This window comes from Equus przewalskii, chromosome 12, assembly GCF_037783145.1.
Source record: "Equus przewalskii isolate Varuska chromosome 12, EquPr2, whole genome shotgun sequence".
Lineage (NCBI taxonomy): Eukaryota > Metazoa > Chordata > Mammalia > Perissodactyla > Equidae > Equus > Equus przewalskii.
Genome location: NC_091842.1, coordinates 10,502,685 through 10,520,204, shown reverse-complemented (window position 1 = coordinate 10,520,204; position 17,520 = coordinate 10,502,685). Strand labels below are relative to the sequence as shown.

At 50.6% G+C, this 17,520-nt stretch overlaps 2 protein-coding genes across 8 annotated transcripts in view; one reads left to right on the top strand and one right to left on the bottom strand.

Moving 5' to 3' along the window:
• The window catches only part of STYXL1 (serine/threonine/tyrosine interacting like 1), a 62,498-nt gene extending 62,269 nt beyond the window's left edge, over window positions 1–229 (bottom strand). For 3 of the 7 annotated variants that reach the window (XM_070567710.1, XM_008535352.2, XM_070567719.1), the window contains exon 1: window positions 91–229. The gene's annotated coding sequence lies outside the window, so the exon portion shown is untranslated. Of the gene's footprint in view, window positions 1–22 lie in introns of all 7 variants that reach the window. The other 4 variants (XM_070567722.1, XM_070567721.1, XM_070567714.1 and 1 more) reach the window with 4 other exon arrangements.
• Window positions 155–16,545, top strand: MDH2 (malate dehydrogenase 2). The gene is made up of 9 exons (XM_070567724.1): window positions 155–496; window positions 6,682–6,850; window positions 8,238–8,321; window positions 8,827–8,936; window positions 10,691–10,816; window positions 12,030–12,107; window positions 13,237–13,336; window positions 13,678–13,829; window positions 15,320–16,545. The coding sequence occupies exons 1-9, from the start codon at window positions 155–157 to the stop codon at window positions 15,449–15,451; spliced, it is 1,293 nt and encodes a 430-aa protein (XP_070423825.1). The 3' UTR covers window positions 15,452–16,545.
• The last annotated feature ends 975 nt before the right edge of the window (window positions 16,546–17,520 follow it).

The window sequence follows — 17,520 nt, the reverse complement described above, 5'->3', positions numbered from 1 at the left end:
AGGCCAGGGGCTAGGACCGCACCCCCTCTGCCGGGCCTGCTCCGCGACCTTGGCCGATCTCCTTATCAGAGCCTCTGGCTAGGGCCGCACCTGGAAAATGGCTCCTCTAAGGCTCTGCTAGCCTAAACCCGTCCTCTTCCGCCTCGAACGCAGGATGTCCCTCCCACACGGGCCGCACGGAACACGACGCGCGCTAGGACCCAACCCCAGACTGCACTCCCACCGAGCGGGCCACCTTCCTCCTCTACGGCCCGGAAGTGGCCGTGTTACCGCGACATCTGGGAGGTGGAGGTGGGGCCGGAAGCCGGGACAGTCTCGCGAGGCCAGGCGGAGCGGAGCCCGGAGGCCTTGGGGAGTGTGGAGGTCGTTGGAGTCATCTGTGTGCTGCCAGCTCGTTCGCTTGCCGGTCCGCGCCCCGCCCGCCCCAGCCATGCTCTCCGCCTTCGCCCGGCCCGCCGGCGCCGCTCTCCGCCGGAGCCTCAGCACCTCAGCCCAGGTAGGCCCCCGGCCTGGGCCACGTGTCTTCCCGGCTCGAGAGCAGCCCTGAGTCCCGGGCCCGCCTGGACCGCAGGGCCGCCGAGTTCTGGTCGGCGGCTGTGGCGCCCTGCGCCGACCCTGACACCGGGCGGGGAGTGCGGAGAGAAACCCGGGGGAGGGGCAGGTAGCTCAGCTCCAGGGCGGTGCGCCTCTCCGAGCCCCCCAGCTCGCCCCCGGGGCCCCCAGGGGGCCTGCGCTCCAAGGTTGAGAAGCCAGGGCTCTAGGGCCGAAAGTGATTTCCGTTTTTATGCAACTTTCCAGAGTGCTTTGTGTGAGCAGCCTCGTTCTTCTTGCAGCATCCGTACAAACAATGTGTAATTATTAACTCTGTAGTCCAGATAGACTGAGGTACCAGGGCAGAGAACTGGTCCAAGGTTACACCGTCATTTGGCCGGAGGATTAACAGTTGTGCCCGCAGTGGCTTTTGGATCACCAAGCCTCCTAGGAGTCTGAAGACTCTTCCTCCTCTTAAGGACTTTTTTGAGGGATTCTTCCAGCTGCGGGCGGCCTGGGCCTGCCCCCAGGTGTTGTAACAGTGCAGGACTTGGTCTGGGAGTACTTAACCCCAAGCTATTTTTAGCCATCTTTTTCTAGGACAGTGGTTCTCAAACTCCTGTGTGTGGGAATCACCTGAAAGTTAATGAGGAACAGAGGCCCAGACTCACTGAAGAAGGGATGGACCTGGGCCTTTCTGTTTTTGCCGAGTGCCCCGAGTGATTCTAGTACAACCAGTTTGAGCACCCAGGAGATGCCCACGTTGCCTCTTCAGTACCGCACCCAAAAGGGAGGTGATTATTAAAGGAGATTCCAAATTTCTTATTTAGCTTCCGTCCGTCAGATCAGTTTCCTGTGGATTCGATTCATTTGAAAAATAAATATACAGATAAGTACATTGCGTATGCGTGCTTGCCAAGAACTCTGCTGGCTGCAGCAGGGGATGCCACGATGAGTAAGAAGCACTTGAGATAGGCCAAAATGAGTGAACTTAGCACAGGAAGCTTGATGCCAAGGAGTAGGGGAGGGGAACTGACCAAAGGTAGAACAGTGGGATTTGCTCACATGACTTGCTGAGGGGGAGGGGTATGAGAGGAATGTGGAGGACACCAAGGCTTTGAGCTCTGAAATTGCTCTTGGCTGACATGGGAAAGACGGCTGGAAGAGAGTGGGCGGGTGGGCAGGCGGGCAACATCAGGAGCTCAGTTTGCGAGATTTGGAGTTTAAAATGCCTGTTGGACATACGAGTGGGGATCTTGAGAAGGCAGTTGAATAAGTTAGAAGATGAGCTTGAGCCAAACGGTACATTGGTCTAGAGACTTTGGGTCCTGTATCCTTATCAGCAAAAATGTATTGAGCACACGACCTCAATATATTTATTTGTACTTACATGTAGTAATGTACTAACAATATATATCTTATGACAAACAAAAAATAGAAATCTAGAAAGAAAGCATAATAGACCTACATTGTAGAGCAAACTTGCAAATGAAGGAACTGTTACTATATATCCATTTTCAAAACAGTTGCTAGGTGTTGTGCTGTTCACAACCGCTCCTCAGCTCAGAAAAGGTCAGCAAGTTTGGAGACAGCTGTTACAAAGAGATCTTGAGCTAACCCCTGTAAAACAAAGATTGTCGTCTCGTTGTAAAGATTCCACGACTTATGGACTGTGTTTTTATAAATATTAACTGAGTTGATGAAATCTTGTAATATACAAACGATAACATCACCTCAACACACTGAAAGCGAGAGAATGAGAGAGGTCAGCTCCCTGATGCCCCCCCAGTGTTGTGTTCGTCTTATGTATCATATGGAACTTATTCACTTGAGGACCCTTGTGAGGGCACCAGGTCAGTGTGCTGCTTGGTAGAGTTTAATTCATTATTAGATAAAAATAACACAAATTTTGACATTTTCATCCCCCAACCTCGTGGAATTGTCTAGTGCCCCCTGCGTGGGAACCACTGCCCCAGTCAGGTTTGGAGATGGAGCTGAGGACCTCAGTGAGATGATGGAATGGGAATGGAAATCAGGGGCAGGTTGGGAAGATGTTTGAGATGCCAAGTCCTTCATGTCCTAACTGGGTGTCTCTAATAAAGGAAGAGGGAGAAAATGGCTCTAAAAGTTTGAATTTGGGAGAACATAGGTACTACCGGGGGACAGAGTTGGGAGAGGTAGAGAAGATAAATTTATTTACACGCTTGGGTTTGTGGGTCCATTGGAGTGCCTAACAGAACTGGGCATGTGGAGCTGGAATTTGGGAATCCTTAGGATTGGGGACAAGATGTGGGAGTGGTAATTGAAGATCTGGAAGTGGGTGAGATTGCCAGACCTCGGGTTCTGGGTTGGTCTGGCTGATTAAGTTTTCTGCGAAGTCAGGGCTCCACCTTTAAAGCACCAACTAAAAAGAAACACAAAAAGAACAACTGCATTCAAATCTTAGTTGTAGTATGTGCTTTTAGAGTTTAACTTCCTTCAGCAGGTTACACTGCCTGGGGGTTTTTTGGTGAGTTTGATTTGGGGTTTGGATAACCGAGGTCCATTATGACTGGCCTCGGTTGCTATGGAGTACAGTGTGCAGTGAGAGTGGAAGGACCCAGGGTGGACGGCTGCCCGAGATGACCACACACGGTGCTTTGAGTTCTTGTGTATGCTGTTTTCTCTCTTGCTCTCCTCCTCCCTGGGCAGCTGCCTGCCTGCCTGCCGGGAAGAATTTCCCCTTTTTATTTGGACATTTAGGTTAGAAGCGGGCTCTCCGAGGTTGGCTGGAATTTTGGCTAGGCTTGCGTGAGATCTAGCCGGGAAGAGTGCCTTTTGTATAACGGGAGTGAGCTTTAGGGCAGGGCTTCGAATAGATCTGTTTTCCCTAAGACTTCCCCTTTTTTAAGTCCAAATAATTCGAGTCAAATTGCCTGTTGGGCTTGTATCCCAGCTTCATCACTTGCTGTCTTTGTGGACTTAAGCACGTTCACAACCTGTATGCTTCAGTTCCTCATCTGTAAAATGGATCTGTTAATACTACTTAACAGAGTTGTGCAAACTAAATAAGGAAGAACTTAGCTCAGTGCCTGCCGCAGGACAGACCCTGGTAAGTGGCCAGCTGTTACTGTTTTGTTTCCAGTGTTCCCTGTAAATGAAGTTGCCGATGACTTGAATTTTTCAGGTAAGGTATTACTGTATTATAAATTCTGCCCCTCGTAGGAAAGGTCACCAAGAAGCAGTCGTTGAATTGGTTGTTAAAAGTGGCTGGGTGAGGGTGGCCTGAGGTGCTAGTTGATCACCACCCTTCAGGGACTCCTTCCGCCCACCCAGTAAATGCTGACATTCATAGGGTTCTGTCCCCAGTGCTCTTTTCACTGTGTCTTCCCTTTTGTGCCTTGTCTGCATCCAGGGCGTCCATTAATCCCAGTGCGGACACTAATGACTCCATATCTAGCCCTTTGTCCAGGGACCAACTGGGCGCATGTGTGTGTCTGGATGTTTCAGGTTGTTCAAACTCAACATGCAAAACTGAATTCATTATCTTTTCTCCCAAACCCCTTACTCCTCCTCACTTCCCTCTGTTGCTTAAAGGCAGTGCTGTCTACTCAAGCCAGGAAATTATTACCCCGGATTTCTGTCTCTACTCACCATTTGGAAGGAAGAAGCATGGGATGGGGGCGACTTAAGTCTGTTGATCCTGTTTCTCAAATCACTCCTAACCCACCCATTCTCCTTGCTGCTGCTGCTGCCGTTGCCCACCCTTGAATCATGCTCGGACGGTTGCGGTAGTCCCTCTGCTTCCATTACCTGTAGATTTCCATCCATCTTCCGGTCTGCCTCAAATCTTTCTAAAACACAGATCTGGTCATGTTCTTCCCAGCTTTTGAGGCACTTCAGTGGTTCCCCATTGCCTACAAGGAGCAGATAGACTGTTTGGCCCTCAGCTCTTGCCCTGCCCCTTCCTTCCTCTAAAATATCCAGCAATGCTACAGCCATCAAGAACTATTGGCACCACTTCACCTCCGTGGGCCATTCTGTCCATATCTCCTGCCCCCACCATCCACCTGGTAAAGGCCTCATGCTTCAACCCTTCCACAGTTTATTCTTTTCTTCGAGCTGCTGCTCTTCCTAGTGTCTGTCTCTGTCGCACTTGTCACACTAGGTGCTGTTTCTTCAGTTTACAGGTCTTATCATTGGTGCTAGCAAGTCAGTCTGGCATGGCAGAGGTAGGAAGTTGGTGTCTGGTGAATTGTAGGTGAGCCTTAAAGGATGAATAGGCAGCCTCTTTAGAAAGCAGTCTGGCAGCTTCTCGAAAGGTTAAACATGGAGTTGCCACGTGACTCACCACTTCCATTCCTCAGTGTATACCGAGAGAAGTGAAAGCATGTCTACACAAGAGCTTGTACAGGAAAGTTCATAGCAGCACTATTCGCCAGAGCCAAAAGCTAGAAACAACCCAGGTGTCCACCAGCTGATGATCGGATAAACAAAAGGTGGTATATCTCTACGGTGAATGTTATTCGGCCGTAGAAAGAAACGGAGAACTGCTACAGCTACAACACGGATGAACCTTGAAAACGTTACGCTAAGTGAAGGAAGCCAACACAAAAGGCCACATATTGTGTGATTCCATCGATATGTGAAATATCCACAATAGGCAAAGGCACATCCACAGAGACAAAGTCGGTTAGTGGTTGCCAGGGGTTGTAGGGAAATCGGAAGTGACTGCTCTGGGTGTGGAGTTTCTTTATGGGGTGATGTTGTACAACGCTGTGAACATGCTAAAAACCATTGGGTTGTACATTTTAAATGAGCGAATTGTGTAGTATGGGAGATACAGCTCAGTGAAGCTGTTTTTGAAAAATGTGTGGGGGGCTGGCCCCATGGCCGAGTGGTTAAGTTCGCGTGCTCCGCTGCAGGCGGCCCAGTGTTTCGTTGGTTCGAATCCTGGGCGCAGACATGGCACTGCTCATCAAACCACGCTGAAGCAGCGTCCCACATGCCACAACTAGGAGGACCCACAACAAAGAATATACAACTATGTACCGGGCGGCTTTGGGGAGAAAGAGGAAAAAAAATAAAATCTTTAAAAAATGCATGGGTTTAGGTGATGACCACTTGTTAGATGTACTTAGCTGTGAAGTGGCTGTTGAAAGTCAAGTGTTTTGACTTTACTTCCTGTAAGTTGACCAATAAACTGATACACGTTCTTCTAGCTCTGGCCTTTTAGATGTTAGTGAGATAGTCTAGTCCCTTTGGACCCCTACTCCAGGGGACTAGTGACTTCACTGACTGTGTCGCTTCTTCAGCTGCCCCAGCTGACATGCCCAGGCCCAGCTGCTCCTTGGGCTTCTGCTTAGCTTGGTGTTGAGCAGTGGTGATTCTCAAACTTTGGCCTGGGTCAGAATCACCTGGCAAACTCAGTAAAAGGCCTAAGCCGTCTCCTACTTCAAGGAACCTGGCCCTCTGCGGCCTTCGTTAGCTCAGCAGGTGATTCTGATGGACTCTGGAGTCTGGGAACTGCTGTGGGGTGCGGGTGCCTGAGGCTGCAGATCGTTCTTACCTGGCAGGGAAGGAGCCTTTTCAAAATACACATCCCCCCTCATCCTGCTTTGGGCTCCAGCCAAGATTGTGCCGCCTGGATGCAGTCTTCCCTGCCTCCGATCCCCAGACAGTTGGTTGCCCTCCGCCCCCTTCTGCACGCATGACTTCTGCTAAGCCCCTTTCCCTCCACCCATGCATTTCCTTCCTTGTCGCCTGCAGAACTGGCAGGGGTCTTCATTCCTGCAACTCCTAGTACAGTGACAGCACTGTGGCTAGGCACTCAGTAAACGTCTGTTTATAGTTTTTAAAACTGAGGATGGAAGGTAAGGCTGCTTTTAGCCATCCAGCTGCCTGAGTAAAGCTTGTTCATCTTTGGAGCGTGTAGGAGTATGACCCTGACTGTCCCAACATCTGTAGACGTTGAGTTCCCTCATTTTCCTGAGGCAAGCCTATAAATTGCAGAAGGAAGCTGGACCTTTGCACTGGTAGAAATTCGACAATTATGATGTCTTCCTTTGACACCCCTGCAGTCAGAGGCCCAGTGCAGTATTTTGCAGGATATAGCGTGAATTCGTTTAATGCTAATTCAACCTAAGAGTCTTTTCTTGTGCTTCTTTTTAGAACAATGCGAAAGTAGCTGTGCTAGGGGCTTCTGGAGGAATTGGGCAGCCCCTTTCGCTTCTCCTGAAGAACAGCCCCCTGGTGAGCCGCCTGACCCTCTACGATATTGCTCACACACCTGGAGTGGCCGCAGATCTGAGCCACATTGAGACCAGAGCAACTGTGAAAGGTACTGGGCATGCTGACCTTGGAGAACTTAATCTCCTCACCGGTAGACCAGGATCCAAGTTTAGAGGAAGATTCTTTGAAGAAACTAGTTGAGAGACTTGAAGTTTCCATGTTCATTTTAGAATTAAATTTTACAAACGACTACACTTTTTTGGACTTGAATCTGTAAAAATGTAAATAGCAGTGTCTTTCAGAAACAAAGATGATCGAAGCTTCCCATTTTTCACTTTTTCTAATTGGAAAAGTAATATGAGGCTGGGGAGGGGCACCGGTCAGGAACCTTCTGCAGGGACTTGGGGGCAGTAGAAACACTGTTCCGGTTGCCTTCCTGTTAAGTAAATATAGGTGTGTTATCCAAGAAATATTTCTTCATTATATATAATTATATATCCTGCTTAAACCTTCACACTATAGCAACATTTTTCCACATGTCCGAATTCTTGGTAAAATGATTTTTTTAAGCTGTACTGTAATTTATCACTTCTTTATTTTCATCCCCATACTGTCCACCGTTGGGCGGTGTCCTGTTTTGCTCTGCTATAAATATAAACACACAAACTGTGATAAACATCCTCATCTTTCCATCTTAGGAACTGAAAGCAGAATTAGTAGCACAGGTGTTTTAAAGCTTGTACTACAAAGTCAAAGTTGCCGTCCAGAAAGTTTGCGCTGCTTTCTGTCTCCACCGACCGTGTAGGAAGGCGCTGCCTGGCGCTGTCGGCACACGTCCTCGGCCGGCGTGACCCGCTCAGGAGGCCGCCTGTCCAGTCAGGTGTTCACGTGCCTCCCATAGTCCCTCCGAATCGTTTGGGCTGTACGTTTGATTTCTGAAAGCTGCCATCAGGAAAAAGTCAAAATCAAAGCAGATTTCGGTCATTGGAGCAAATTTCCCTGAAATCTTTGAAAATAGACCTTTTTTCCCCTCAGGGGACAGGAGTAAACAAAATAAATTCTCATATTAGAGTGCTCATTGATCGGCACAGGGGTCTTTTGTGGCCTTCAGCGTGCCTTCCTGATCTGGCCTGAGATGCAGCTTTTGTTCCGATGACCCTGAAACGGAGAAGCAGCTCTTCTAACTGGGAGCTGAGAAGGACTTACAGGTGCCAGCGAGGCAGATGAAGACAGGCAGCTGACTGGGTTTTGCGGCAGGTTAATCCACTCTGAAGCGGGGGCCTGGGCAAGTGGAGGCTGGAGGAAAGGAGAGCGAGACTCGTCAGGCTCGGGGCGGTAGTCCAGGAAAGGAATCGCTTCATGGGTGGGCCTTGAGGTTGAGGCCCATGGTCAGCATTGAACCTGGGGGGCATTCCTTCTCGGGCTCTGTCCCCACAGACGTGCCAGCCTCTCCGGGTCAGAAAAAGTGAAGTTGCTCCTATGGGGGTTTTTTCTAGGCTACCTGGGACCTGAGCAGCTGCCAGACTGCCTGAAAGGTTGCGATGTGGTGGTCATCCCGGCTGGAGTCCCGAGAAAACCAGGTGTGTGTTTGAAAGCCTTGCCTAGCATCTCCCTGCAAGTCAGGCAAGGAGGTGGTTTCACGTTAAAATATGGATCTAGTCAGATCCCTCCGCTGCAGACAAAATTCCAAAGGTTCCCCAGTGCCTATAGGATAAAGGTCGGCTCTCTTCCTGGTCTGGCGTTTAAAGCCGTCCTGTGTCTGCTGTGTTTCTGCCCGCGCAGTCCTCTCTGTGCCTGTGCGTGCTTTTTCTCCGTGGAGTGCCTTTTCCTCCACCTGTCTCCACCCTGGGAATTCTTACTGATCCCTCGCATGTCATCCCCGTTGCGCTCCCCACGCTCCACCCCAAAGACCTCTGTTTTGGCACTGGTCACACTGGCCTGTCCCGTACAAGAGAGATTTACTTGAAACAGGGACCCTGTCTCGCTCATGTTTGAATTTCCTGTACCAACAAACACACAGCACTTGGCACATACTTAGAAATTCATCCTGTGCTTTGTGAGCATCTTGAATTGGATCATTCTCAGGCATGACGCGAGATGACCTGTTCAACACCAATGCCACGATTGTGGCCACCCTGACTGCTGCCTGTGCCCAGCATTGCCCCGAGGCCATGGTCTGCATCATTTCAAATCCGGTGAGTGCTGCTGGCAGCTGGGCTGCCGAAAGCTCACAGTTAGCAAAAGTGTGCAAATGTGCTTCTGGGGAGAATAATCAGATTAATGTGCCGAGCTGGATAAATTGGATGAACTAAGGGTGAGTTTTAACCTGGGTTTCCTACCAACTGTGTGCCTTTGGGCAAATCACTTCCCCTCTCTGTGTCCTAGTTTCTCCACCTGGAAAATAAGTCCATTCTAAGGCTCCTCTCAGCTGTGATTGTGGCAGCCCGTGAACTCCTCTTACTGTGTTCTTGGAGCGTGCAGTTCCTGGGCCCCCACCGTCCCCTTTCTTCTCACGCTTACGCACATGATCTCATACACAGCCGCCCAGGCCCTGCACGCTCCCTGAGAGGAAGCTGTGGCCCCCATGCCTGCTCTAGCAGCGCCTGGGGCTGCGTCCACAGCAGCCCTCCATTCCTGCCTCCTGGTGGACTCGGGATTCTCGCCTCTGAGTACAAGAAGGATCTGGGGGAAAGTGCAGTGACGGTGATCAGTGCCCATATCTTGTGCCCGTGGCCTCTGAGGAGAGGCTCCTGCCTTCCCCAGGCTTCCCCAAGCCAGCTCATCTTTAGGGGCGACTGTCAGAAGTAGAAGGGGTGCTGCTTTTGCTGGGGAGCTGGCTAACTAGTGCTGTTTTGTATTGTGTACCAGCCATCGTGTTAGCACTTGCCAGATGATAAGTCACTTCCCCTTCACACCACCTCGTGAGGTAGCTTTCTCCCACATTTACAGATAAACCACTCCTGGGGAGTTGGGGTCACTTGCCCAGGGTTACAGCAGAATGGCAGCTGGGACCTGACCCTAGGCCAGCTGAGCTGTTAGCCCTCTCTGTGCTCTTTTCTTTTCCGGAATGAATGGCTGTTCAGGTGTAAGCCCCAGCTGGAGCAGAAGGTGCCCTTGGGCACCATCATCATCCTTTTAAATTGATAGTCGAAGGGTCACATACATATTTGAACTGTTGACTCAGACACCCCCAAGGGGAAGAGAGTCTGCTGCAGCGAAGAGTTTCTTTGTTGATGTGGAGGGGAAAGAAGCACTCTTCCAGGGGCCGGCCCTGCGCCCGAATGGTTAAGTTCACGCACTCTGCTGCAGCGGCCCAGGGTTTCACCGGTTCGGATCCTGGGCACGGACATGGCACCGCTCATCAAGCCACGCTGAGGTGGCGTCCCACGTGCCACAACTAGAAAGACCCACAACTAAAAATACATAACTATGTACCAGGACTCTTGGGGAGAAAAAGGAAAAATAAAATCTTTTTTTGTTTGTTTTGTTTTTTTTTAATTTATTTTATTTTTCCTTTTTCTCCCAAAGCCCCCCAGTACATAGTTGTGTAGTTTTTTTTTAGTGGTGGGTCCTTCCAGTTGTGGCATGCGGGACGCCGCCTCACTGTGGCCCGACGAGCAGTGCCACATCCGCGCCCAGGACTCGAACCGGCAAAAAACCCTGGGCTGTCGAAGCAGAGCACATGAACTCAACCACTCAGCCACGGGGCCAGCCCCAGAAAAATAAAATCTTTGAAGGAAAAAAAGGAAGCACTCTTCCAGAACATGAGTCCGCCCACTATGACCTGTTCTATCGTGAGGATGGCTTGCCTGTGACAGAGTAATCAGACAGGGCAATTTAGTTCTGCGCCTTAGGACTTGCCAGTGGTCTGGAGAAAAGATTTCTCCTTTTGTTTCATGGCTTTGTTATCAGAATGCAGGGCAAATTATGCCTCTCTTGGATTTACTAGGTTAACTCCACCATCCCAATCACAGCGGAAGTTTTCAAGAAACATGGAGTATACAACCCCGATAAAATCTTCGGGGTGACAACCCTGGACATTGTCAGAGCCAACACTTTTGTTGCAGAACTGAAGGTAAGAGCTGCATCGGGCGTCTTTGCTTTTACCTTTCTGGACTTCTCTGACCACCCTGGGCTCCCTTATAGCCATAGAAGACACCAGGCCACTTACAGGTCACTTGTAACTTGGGAGTTTTAAATGTCTGTGTAGCTTGCCTGCTGGCTCTCAGGTTTTCTTGGGGAATCCAACAGCAGGCCCCTGCGGGTTGAAACCGTGGCTGCCTTCTGTCTCAGCTCAGCTGACTCTCTCTTACTTCTCCCTGGTGCATTAGGGGTCCAGGCACATCGATGGGGACGTCTGTTTGTGTGTGTCTCCTATTAGACAGTGAGTTTCTGGAAAGCAGGGGCTCTGTCTGTCTGTGCCTGTGTCCCTGGTGACCAGCACAGTGCCTTGGCATGTAGGCCCTGCTGTGAGCTCCCTACTCCAGTAACTTGGTCCTGCTGAGTCTACCCATCCTTGAGGCTGGGCCTGCCTTCCTGGGGAAGGCTGGTTCCTGACTCAGGGCTGCTCTCGTCAGCATTTGGGGAAGGTAGCATCGTTTGGGGACTGCTCACCTCCCTCTCAGAACTCCCACCAGATTCCCTTTTTGACCATCTTAAGAAATACCTGGTTCACAGATTCTTGGGGGCGTCATGCCTCCGGTTTAACAAATGAGTCAGCCTCTCTTAGCCAGCCTGATAACAAACTGTGGTGTTTTGACCACTTACAACTTAGTTTTGTTCGTTCGCGACCACTGTGGGTTGACAGACTTCTCACCCCTGTGTCTTCTGGAATTGTTTCGAATTTTGCTCTGAAATGAGGGAAAGGGAATTTGCTTCGTACTCTGTGACAGAGTGCGGGGCCATGAGTCTGCACTTGCGTGTTGGGAATGACATTAGCTATGGGAAAGAGGACCATCATCCTCTGATTCTGAGAAGACACCAGACTGATGGGGACCACTGGGGGACCCTACAAGGAGGCGGTTTTCAGCTCATTATAAAGGGAAAACCACAGTGACCTCACCAGATGACGAGTTACTCCTCGCTGTACATGTTCAAACTGAAGGTAGGCCGTGTGGGGGCCGGTGCTGGGAGGTCCAAGCACGGCTGGAGTTGGACCGTCTCTTCTGATTTCTTTGTTTTGTTCTGAGTTCTGTGGATTTTTCCAGTATTGCTTTAGGTGGATATGACATGTTTTATACTCAAAGAGCCTGTTAAAAACTAATCAAGCTTCACACTTTGGTGACCAGGGTTTGGATCCGGCTCGAGTCCATGTTCCTGTCATTGGCGGCCACGCTGGGAAGACCATCATCCCCGTCATCTCTCAGGTCTGTATGTTCCCTCCAAGAAGCCGTAAGCTCACGGCTTTAAGAGGTTCCACTTTGAGGTGCTCAGGACAGACCGACAAAGATCTAACCATCTACTGTGTTTTGAAAGGAGTCCTGCTAGCCCTACCCCAGTCATCTGGGGGTGTCTTGACTGGCCTATCTGGCTGTGGTCAGGCTCCAGCATTTCAGGGGTCCCCTGTGGTCCAGCTATGGGAATGAGTGGGATCAGAAGATGCTCAAAGCGGCCAGTTCAGGCACACAGCGAAAACTGGTAGAAACATCACTGAATTCCTGGTTAGGTCAGAACAGGCAAAGCTGCTTTGTTTAAAAATTAGTAGAGACAAGGTGAAAACGTATAAAGTAGAGGAAGATGGGCATGGATGTTAGCTCAGGGCCAGTCTTTCTCAGCAAAAAGAGGAGGATTGGCAGCAGATGTTAGCTCAGTGCTAATCTTCCTCAAAAAAAAAAAAACTTAAAAAAAAAAAATGAGTAGAGACAAGGTAAACGCTGAGCATAAGATATATCAGATCACCCTCACAACCCTGAGAATAATGCCCTGAGAAGAACACAGAGTGTGTGGTATTCTTGCCAAAAACGCATAACCTTACAAGAGAATCCCGGGGAAACACCTTACAGCAGGTTGATGGACATTCTACAAAACGAGTGATCAGTCCTCTTGCCAGATGTCACAAAGGCCAGGGGACACTGGGGATCTGTTAGAGAGTAGACTAAGGCAAAAAAAACTGGTATCTGTTCCTAGATAGGAGCCCAGAACAGAAAAGGGACAGTGGTGGAAAAGTTGCACTTTTATGAATTTTTGAAAATTTGAATAAGGTCTGTAGTAATGTACCAATATTCATTTCCTGTTCTTCACAATTGCACTGTGGTTATGTAAGATGTTAACAGTAGTGTAAGCTGGCGGGGGCGGGTCTTTGTACTGTTTTCTCTAAGTCTGAAATTAGTCCAAAATATAAGTAGTTCTTTAACAATGAGTAGGGAACTCGCTCCACCTCCTAACAGAGTTTTCTCTTTGAAGAAAAGGTCTTGGTGTCTCCTGTAGTGGTGAGGAGAGTGTGGGCTGTGGGAATGGTGACAAATGCTGACGTGGTCCCTGTGGCTTGGCTTGCAGTGCACTCCCAAGGTGGACTTTCCGCAGGACCAGCTGACAACCCTCATCGGACGGATCCAGGAGGCCGGCACCGAGGTGGTGAAGGCTAAGGCTGGAGCAGGTGGGTTCCTAGAGGCAGCCGCGGGTGGGGGGGTGCTGACGCCCGTTAGAGTTCAGAGGTGAGGACTCGCCAGGTCCTGGGCAAGGAGCGGATCCTTTTCTAAGTTTCCTACTCGTTCACGTGGTCAGAGGCAGCCCGGCCGGCTTGTGGAGTGGAGCAGTGTTTGAGGTTAGCTGAGCTAAAGCCATGCCATTCATGAGTTTGTAAAAGTAGGGCATGCTGACCTTGGTTCTCGACAACTAAAGCTGCAGGTTTTGCAGGTACTTTGTTCAGCTGGCGGGGTGGGCTCACCTGGACTTTACGGTCACAGTGCTAGCTTGGCTAACCTTCCCGTGTCTTAGGCTCTGCCACCCTGTCCATGGCGTATGCTGGAGCCCGGTTTGTCTTCTCCCTCGTGGATGCGATGAACGGAAAGGAAGGAGTTGTCGAATGTTCCTTTGTTAAGTCTCAAGAAACGGACTGTCCCTATTTCTCCACGCCATTACTGCTGGGGGTACGTATCCTGAGGCTGGGCCGCTTGACTGTGGAAGAAGCAGAGTTCTCTGTATTTACCACTCAGGAGCGCGGCCCTGCCCGTTTGCTCCAGATTTCCTTTGTGCAGTAACTGTGTCTCACTGCCTGCCGTGTGCTTGGGTTTTTGAGGGTGGAAGCACACACATCACAGAATTCAGAGCAGGGAGAAACCTCAGACCTGGGGTTGGAACCTCCCGCACGTGAATCTCGTTCCGCATGGATCTGACAGCTGATCAGCAGCAGCTGCGTGGCTGTTTCCTGAGGAGACACCGGTTCCTTTTCCAGGCAGCCCCCTGACTGGCAGCTCTGGAGGAGAAGCTTCCCTCCACTGGCCTGCGTGCCGTCTCCCTGTAGCTTGGACTTGCTGGGCCTTGTTCTAACCTCAGGGCCTGCCAAGCCTGGCTCTCCTCCCAGGCGGCCTGGAGCTGGTGCACAACTTAGACTTTCCAGTTCAGGCGTTCCTGGTTCCTTGCCACTTACCCTACTGGTTTTCCTTCTCGGAATGTGCTGTAGATTGCCCCCTTGAAACTGTGGCATCTAGGACAGAGCCATTTGGTCACATTGCTGGCTTCAGCCAGGCTGTTTTGGGGCAACTGTCTGGTCTGGTTGACTCTCACTGAGTGATCACCGAGCAGGAACCCCTAGGTCTCGCTCACACACTCTCAGTCAAGCCAGGTTTCCATTTCTTATGTGTGGGCAGCTGCTGAAGTCAGGCAAATGTGTGGCTGCCTTCATCTCATTCCCAGAAAGAAACAGTCGAGTGGCTTGCTGAGCCACTCAGAGGCCCTTCCCACAGACACTGTGATGTTCAAAGATCCATAATTTATGGCCCTGGGCCTGGGGGGTCCGTGTGGAGGAGAGGTGGGCACTAAACAGATTACTTCAGTAACCGTTTCAGCACAGGTGTGTGTAGACTCGGAGGGGGCGGCCTGGAAGCCGAGGCTGCTGTTGGAGCACAAACAGGGCTCAGCTGTGGTGACAGTGCCAAGACACCTGTTCTTTTCTTGATGTCAGAGCTCACCTCCGTAATTACACTGGATTCAGGGGGATATGAGAACGTTTCTTCAGTCCTTTACCAACTTGAGAAAGAGACTAGAACCAAAAGTCTGCTCTGTGTCAGGGAGAATAACATTAACGCTGCTGATGACCGAGTACTTTATGTGCCGAGTCGCCAGCGTCTGTTCTCCCAGCCTCCTCCGAGGTAGAGAGTCCGCTCACTTTATGGATAGGGTAGCAGAGCACGGAAGCGGTTGTCCTGAGTGCGCGCACAGTGCTGAGGGAGCCCAGTCCCAGCCCACCGCTGACAACCTGCGGGCCGGCACAGGTGTCTCTGCTCCCTCAGCCGCCTGCGCAGCAGCCGTGGGCGTGGAGAGCAGGCAGAGCTGATGGAGTTACAAGGTGGGTTTCTGTAGCAAACTCATTCACGGAAACTTCATTGTAAAATTTCACTGCCTCTCCTCTCTCCTTCAGAAAAAGGGCATCGAGAAGAATCTAGGCCTTGGCAAACTCTCCTCTTTCGAAGAGAAGATGATAGCCGAGGCCCTTCCTGAGCTGAAAGCCTCAATCAAGAAAGGAGAAGAGTTTGTAAAGAGCATGAAATGAGAAAGCAGCTGATGAGCAGCCGTTTCCCTAACTTATTAAGGCGTCATGTCATGTAAAGCCATTTCAGACCCCTTTGTATTTCACTTTGCTTCCATGATGAGTGTTGTATTACTGTCACCGTCCCTTCCAGATCTCGGGCGGTCCGCTGGTGCGTCAATAAAAGCAGGCTCTGGTTTTCTTTTTCAAGGTCTCTCCAGAAAGACTGTGCTTTCTCCCCTGTTAGAGCTGACTTCACAGTGTGTCTGCGCCTCTTTCATCATGAGTCAGAACTAGGTGTTATTTAAACATGAGACTGAAGCGTGATGGTTTCATCAGTAGCTTCAGGAAAGTCTAAAATATTCATCCGTGAGCGCTCCTCCCGCTCTTCTCTTTGCCCCATTGCATCTCAGGTGTGCACACCGAGAAGGGCTGGCTCGGGCCCGGTCCTCATGGTGTCCCTTCACCCGCACGGGTGGTGGCTCGGTGGCTGAGGCCAGGCCGCCGTTTTCTGTCCCTAGTTGTGTGTGGTATTTTCCAGCTGAGCAGACAGCACTGTCCTCTACGTTAAAGCTGCGTTGGCCCGCTCTGAATTTCCTCCTCTTCAGATCGAGCACTGGTGTTCAGTGACAGTGACTTCCCATAGCCAGAATTGTGAGGAAAGCTGGGGTGGGGACAGGAGCAACCAAAATCAGCTGCTGTGGCAGGGCTGAGGACACAGGTGGCGGCGTGTCTTCATCAGTGGCCTGAAAGGGACTTCACTGTGTTCGCCAGGCTTAGGTAAGTGTGGGAGTTAGAGGGAGACCTGACTCCCGGTAGTGTCGGGCTCAAACTGCTCCCCTGAAGCCATGGCCTCAAGTGGAAACAGCTCCATAGCTGAGAAAAAACTTCCTAGCAACAGATGACCTTCCATTGACAGGTGAGAGGGTAGGTGGGGCTGGAGCTACACTCAATGGTGGACACTCATTTATCTATAGTGGCTTTTTTTAAAACTAAAACTGAAATGGATTTTATCAAGTATGGCATCGTTGTTTTCTTATACTACTTAAGTAATACATGTTCATGGTTTAAAACCTAAAATGTAGCCAAAAAATAAAGCAGGAAATAATCACTGGCAATAGTATTTGTCCTCTTAACTTCGCGTATTTCATGAGTTGAGAGAATGCTTCATGTGCCATTTGGCAGTCTGTTCTTCTGGTTTTCTGTTACTAACACATGCGCACACCCAGTTTAGCTGTTTGTAAACCATTTTGGTACGGCTCATGATTCTGTGGGTTGGAGGTTCTGCTCCGCAGGTGCGGGGCCTGGCCGGACGGTGGCGGGCGCGTGGCTGGTGTCCGGGGCTGCGGTACAGCATGGCGGGCGGATTTCTTCCTTGATGGCTCCCGGCTCCTAAAAGGGCAAAAGCAGAAGCCAGGCATTAAGACTTAGGCTCAGAACCGGCACAGCATCACTTCTGGCACGTCTTGTGGTTAAAGGTCACAAGGCCAGCCCAGGGGCGGTGGGAGGGGACTGACCACACAAGGGCCTGAGCACCAGGAGGCCTGGTTCTCTGGGAGCCAGCTTTGGACATTACCTGCCCCACACGATCCATTTACAAGCGTGTGTTTTCCCATATCACTTTTTTAATAGCTGGGTAATGCTTGGGATGAACACACTCTAAAATTGCTTCCTCTGTTGGATAACTAGGTGGTTGAGGTTTTCACTGCTGCAGAGCGTGGCTCTGGACATCATTGTGCTTTTGGACTAGTCTTGGTGGTTCTGTGGGGGAAGCACTGTGCCCGCTCTGTTTGGGGCGCGTTTGCTCTTTCAGGGGATCCTTGCAGTGCCCTGGCAGGCAGGACCTGGTACAGCTCACTCAAAGCAGGTGGTCTTGGTTCAGGATGATCTGTGCCCATCATAGGCCAGTGGTTACCACACGGGGCCTCCCAAAGAGGTCCCACTGCTTAAAATGCAGGCTCCTGTCCCCGCCCCTCGGCAGTTCTGATCTAGCAGTCCAGGAGGGAGGACCAACACCCTAAAATATTACAGATTCTTCCAGATCATGCGGAGGAGGCTGCAGGTGGTCACCACGCTTGACACTGGCTCCCCCA

Excerpts from the sequence above, each read along its gene's own strand:
- MDH2 (XM_070567724.1), top strand. The coding sequence starts at position 155 with ATGTCCCTCCCACACGGGCCGCACGGAACACGACGCGCGCTAGGACCC. Across the intron at positions 8,322-8,826 it reads TGGAGTCCCGAGAAAACCAG|GCATGACGCGAGATGACCTG; the intron begins GTGTGTGTTTGA and ends GATCATTCTCAG. Across the intron at positions 8,937-10,690 it reads TCTGCATCATTTCAAATCCG|GTTAACTCCACCATCCCAAT; the intron begins GTGAGTGCTGCT and ends TGGATTTACTAG.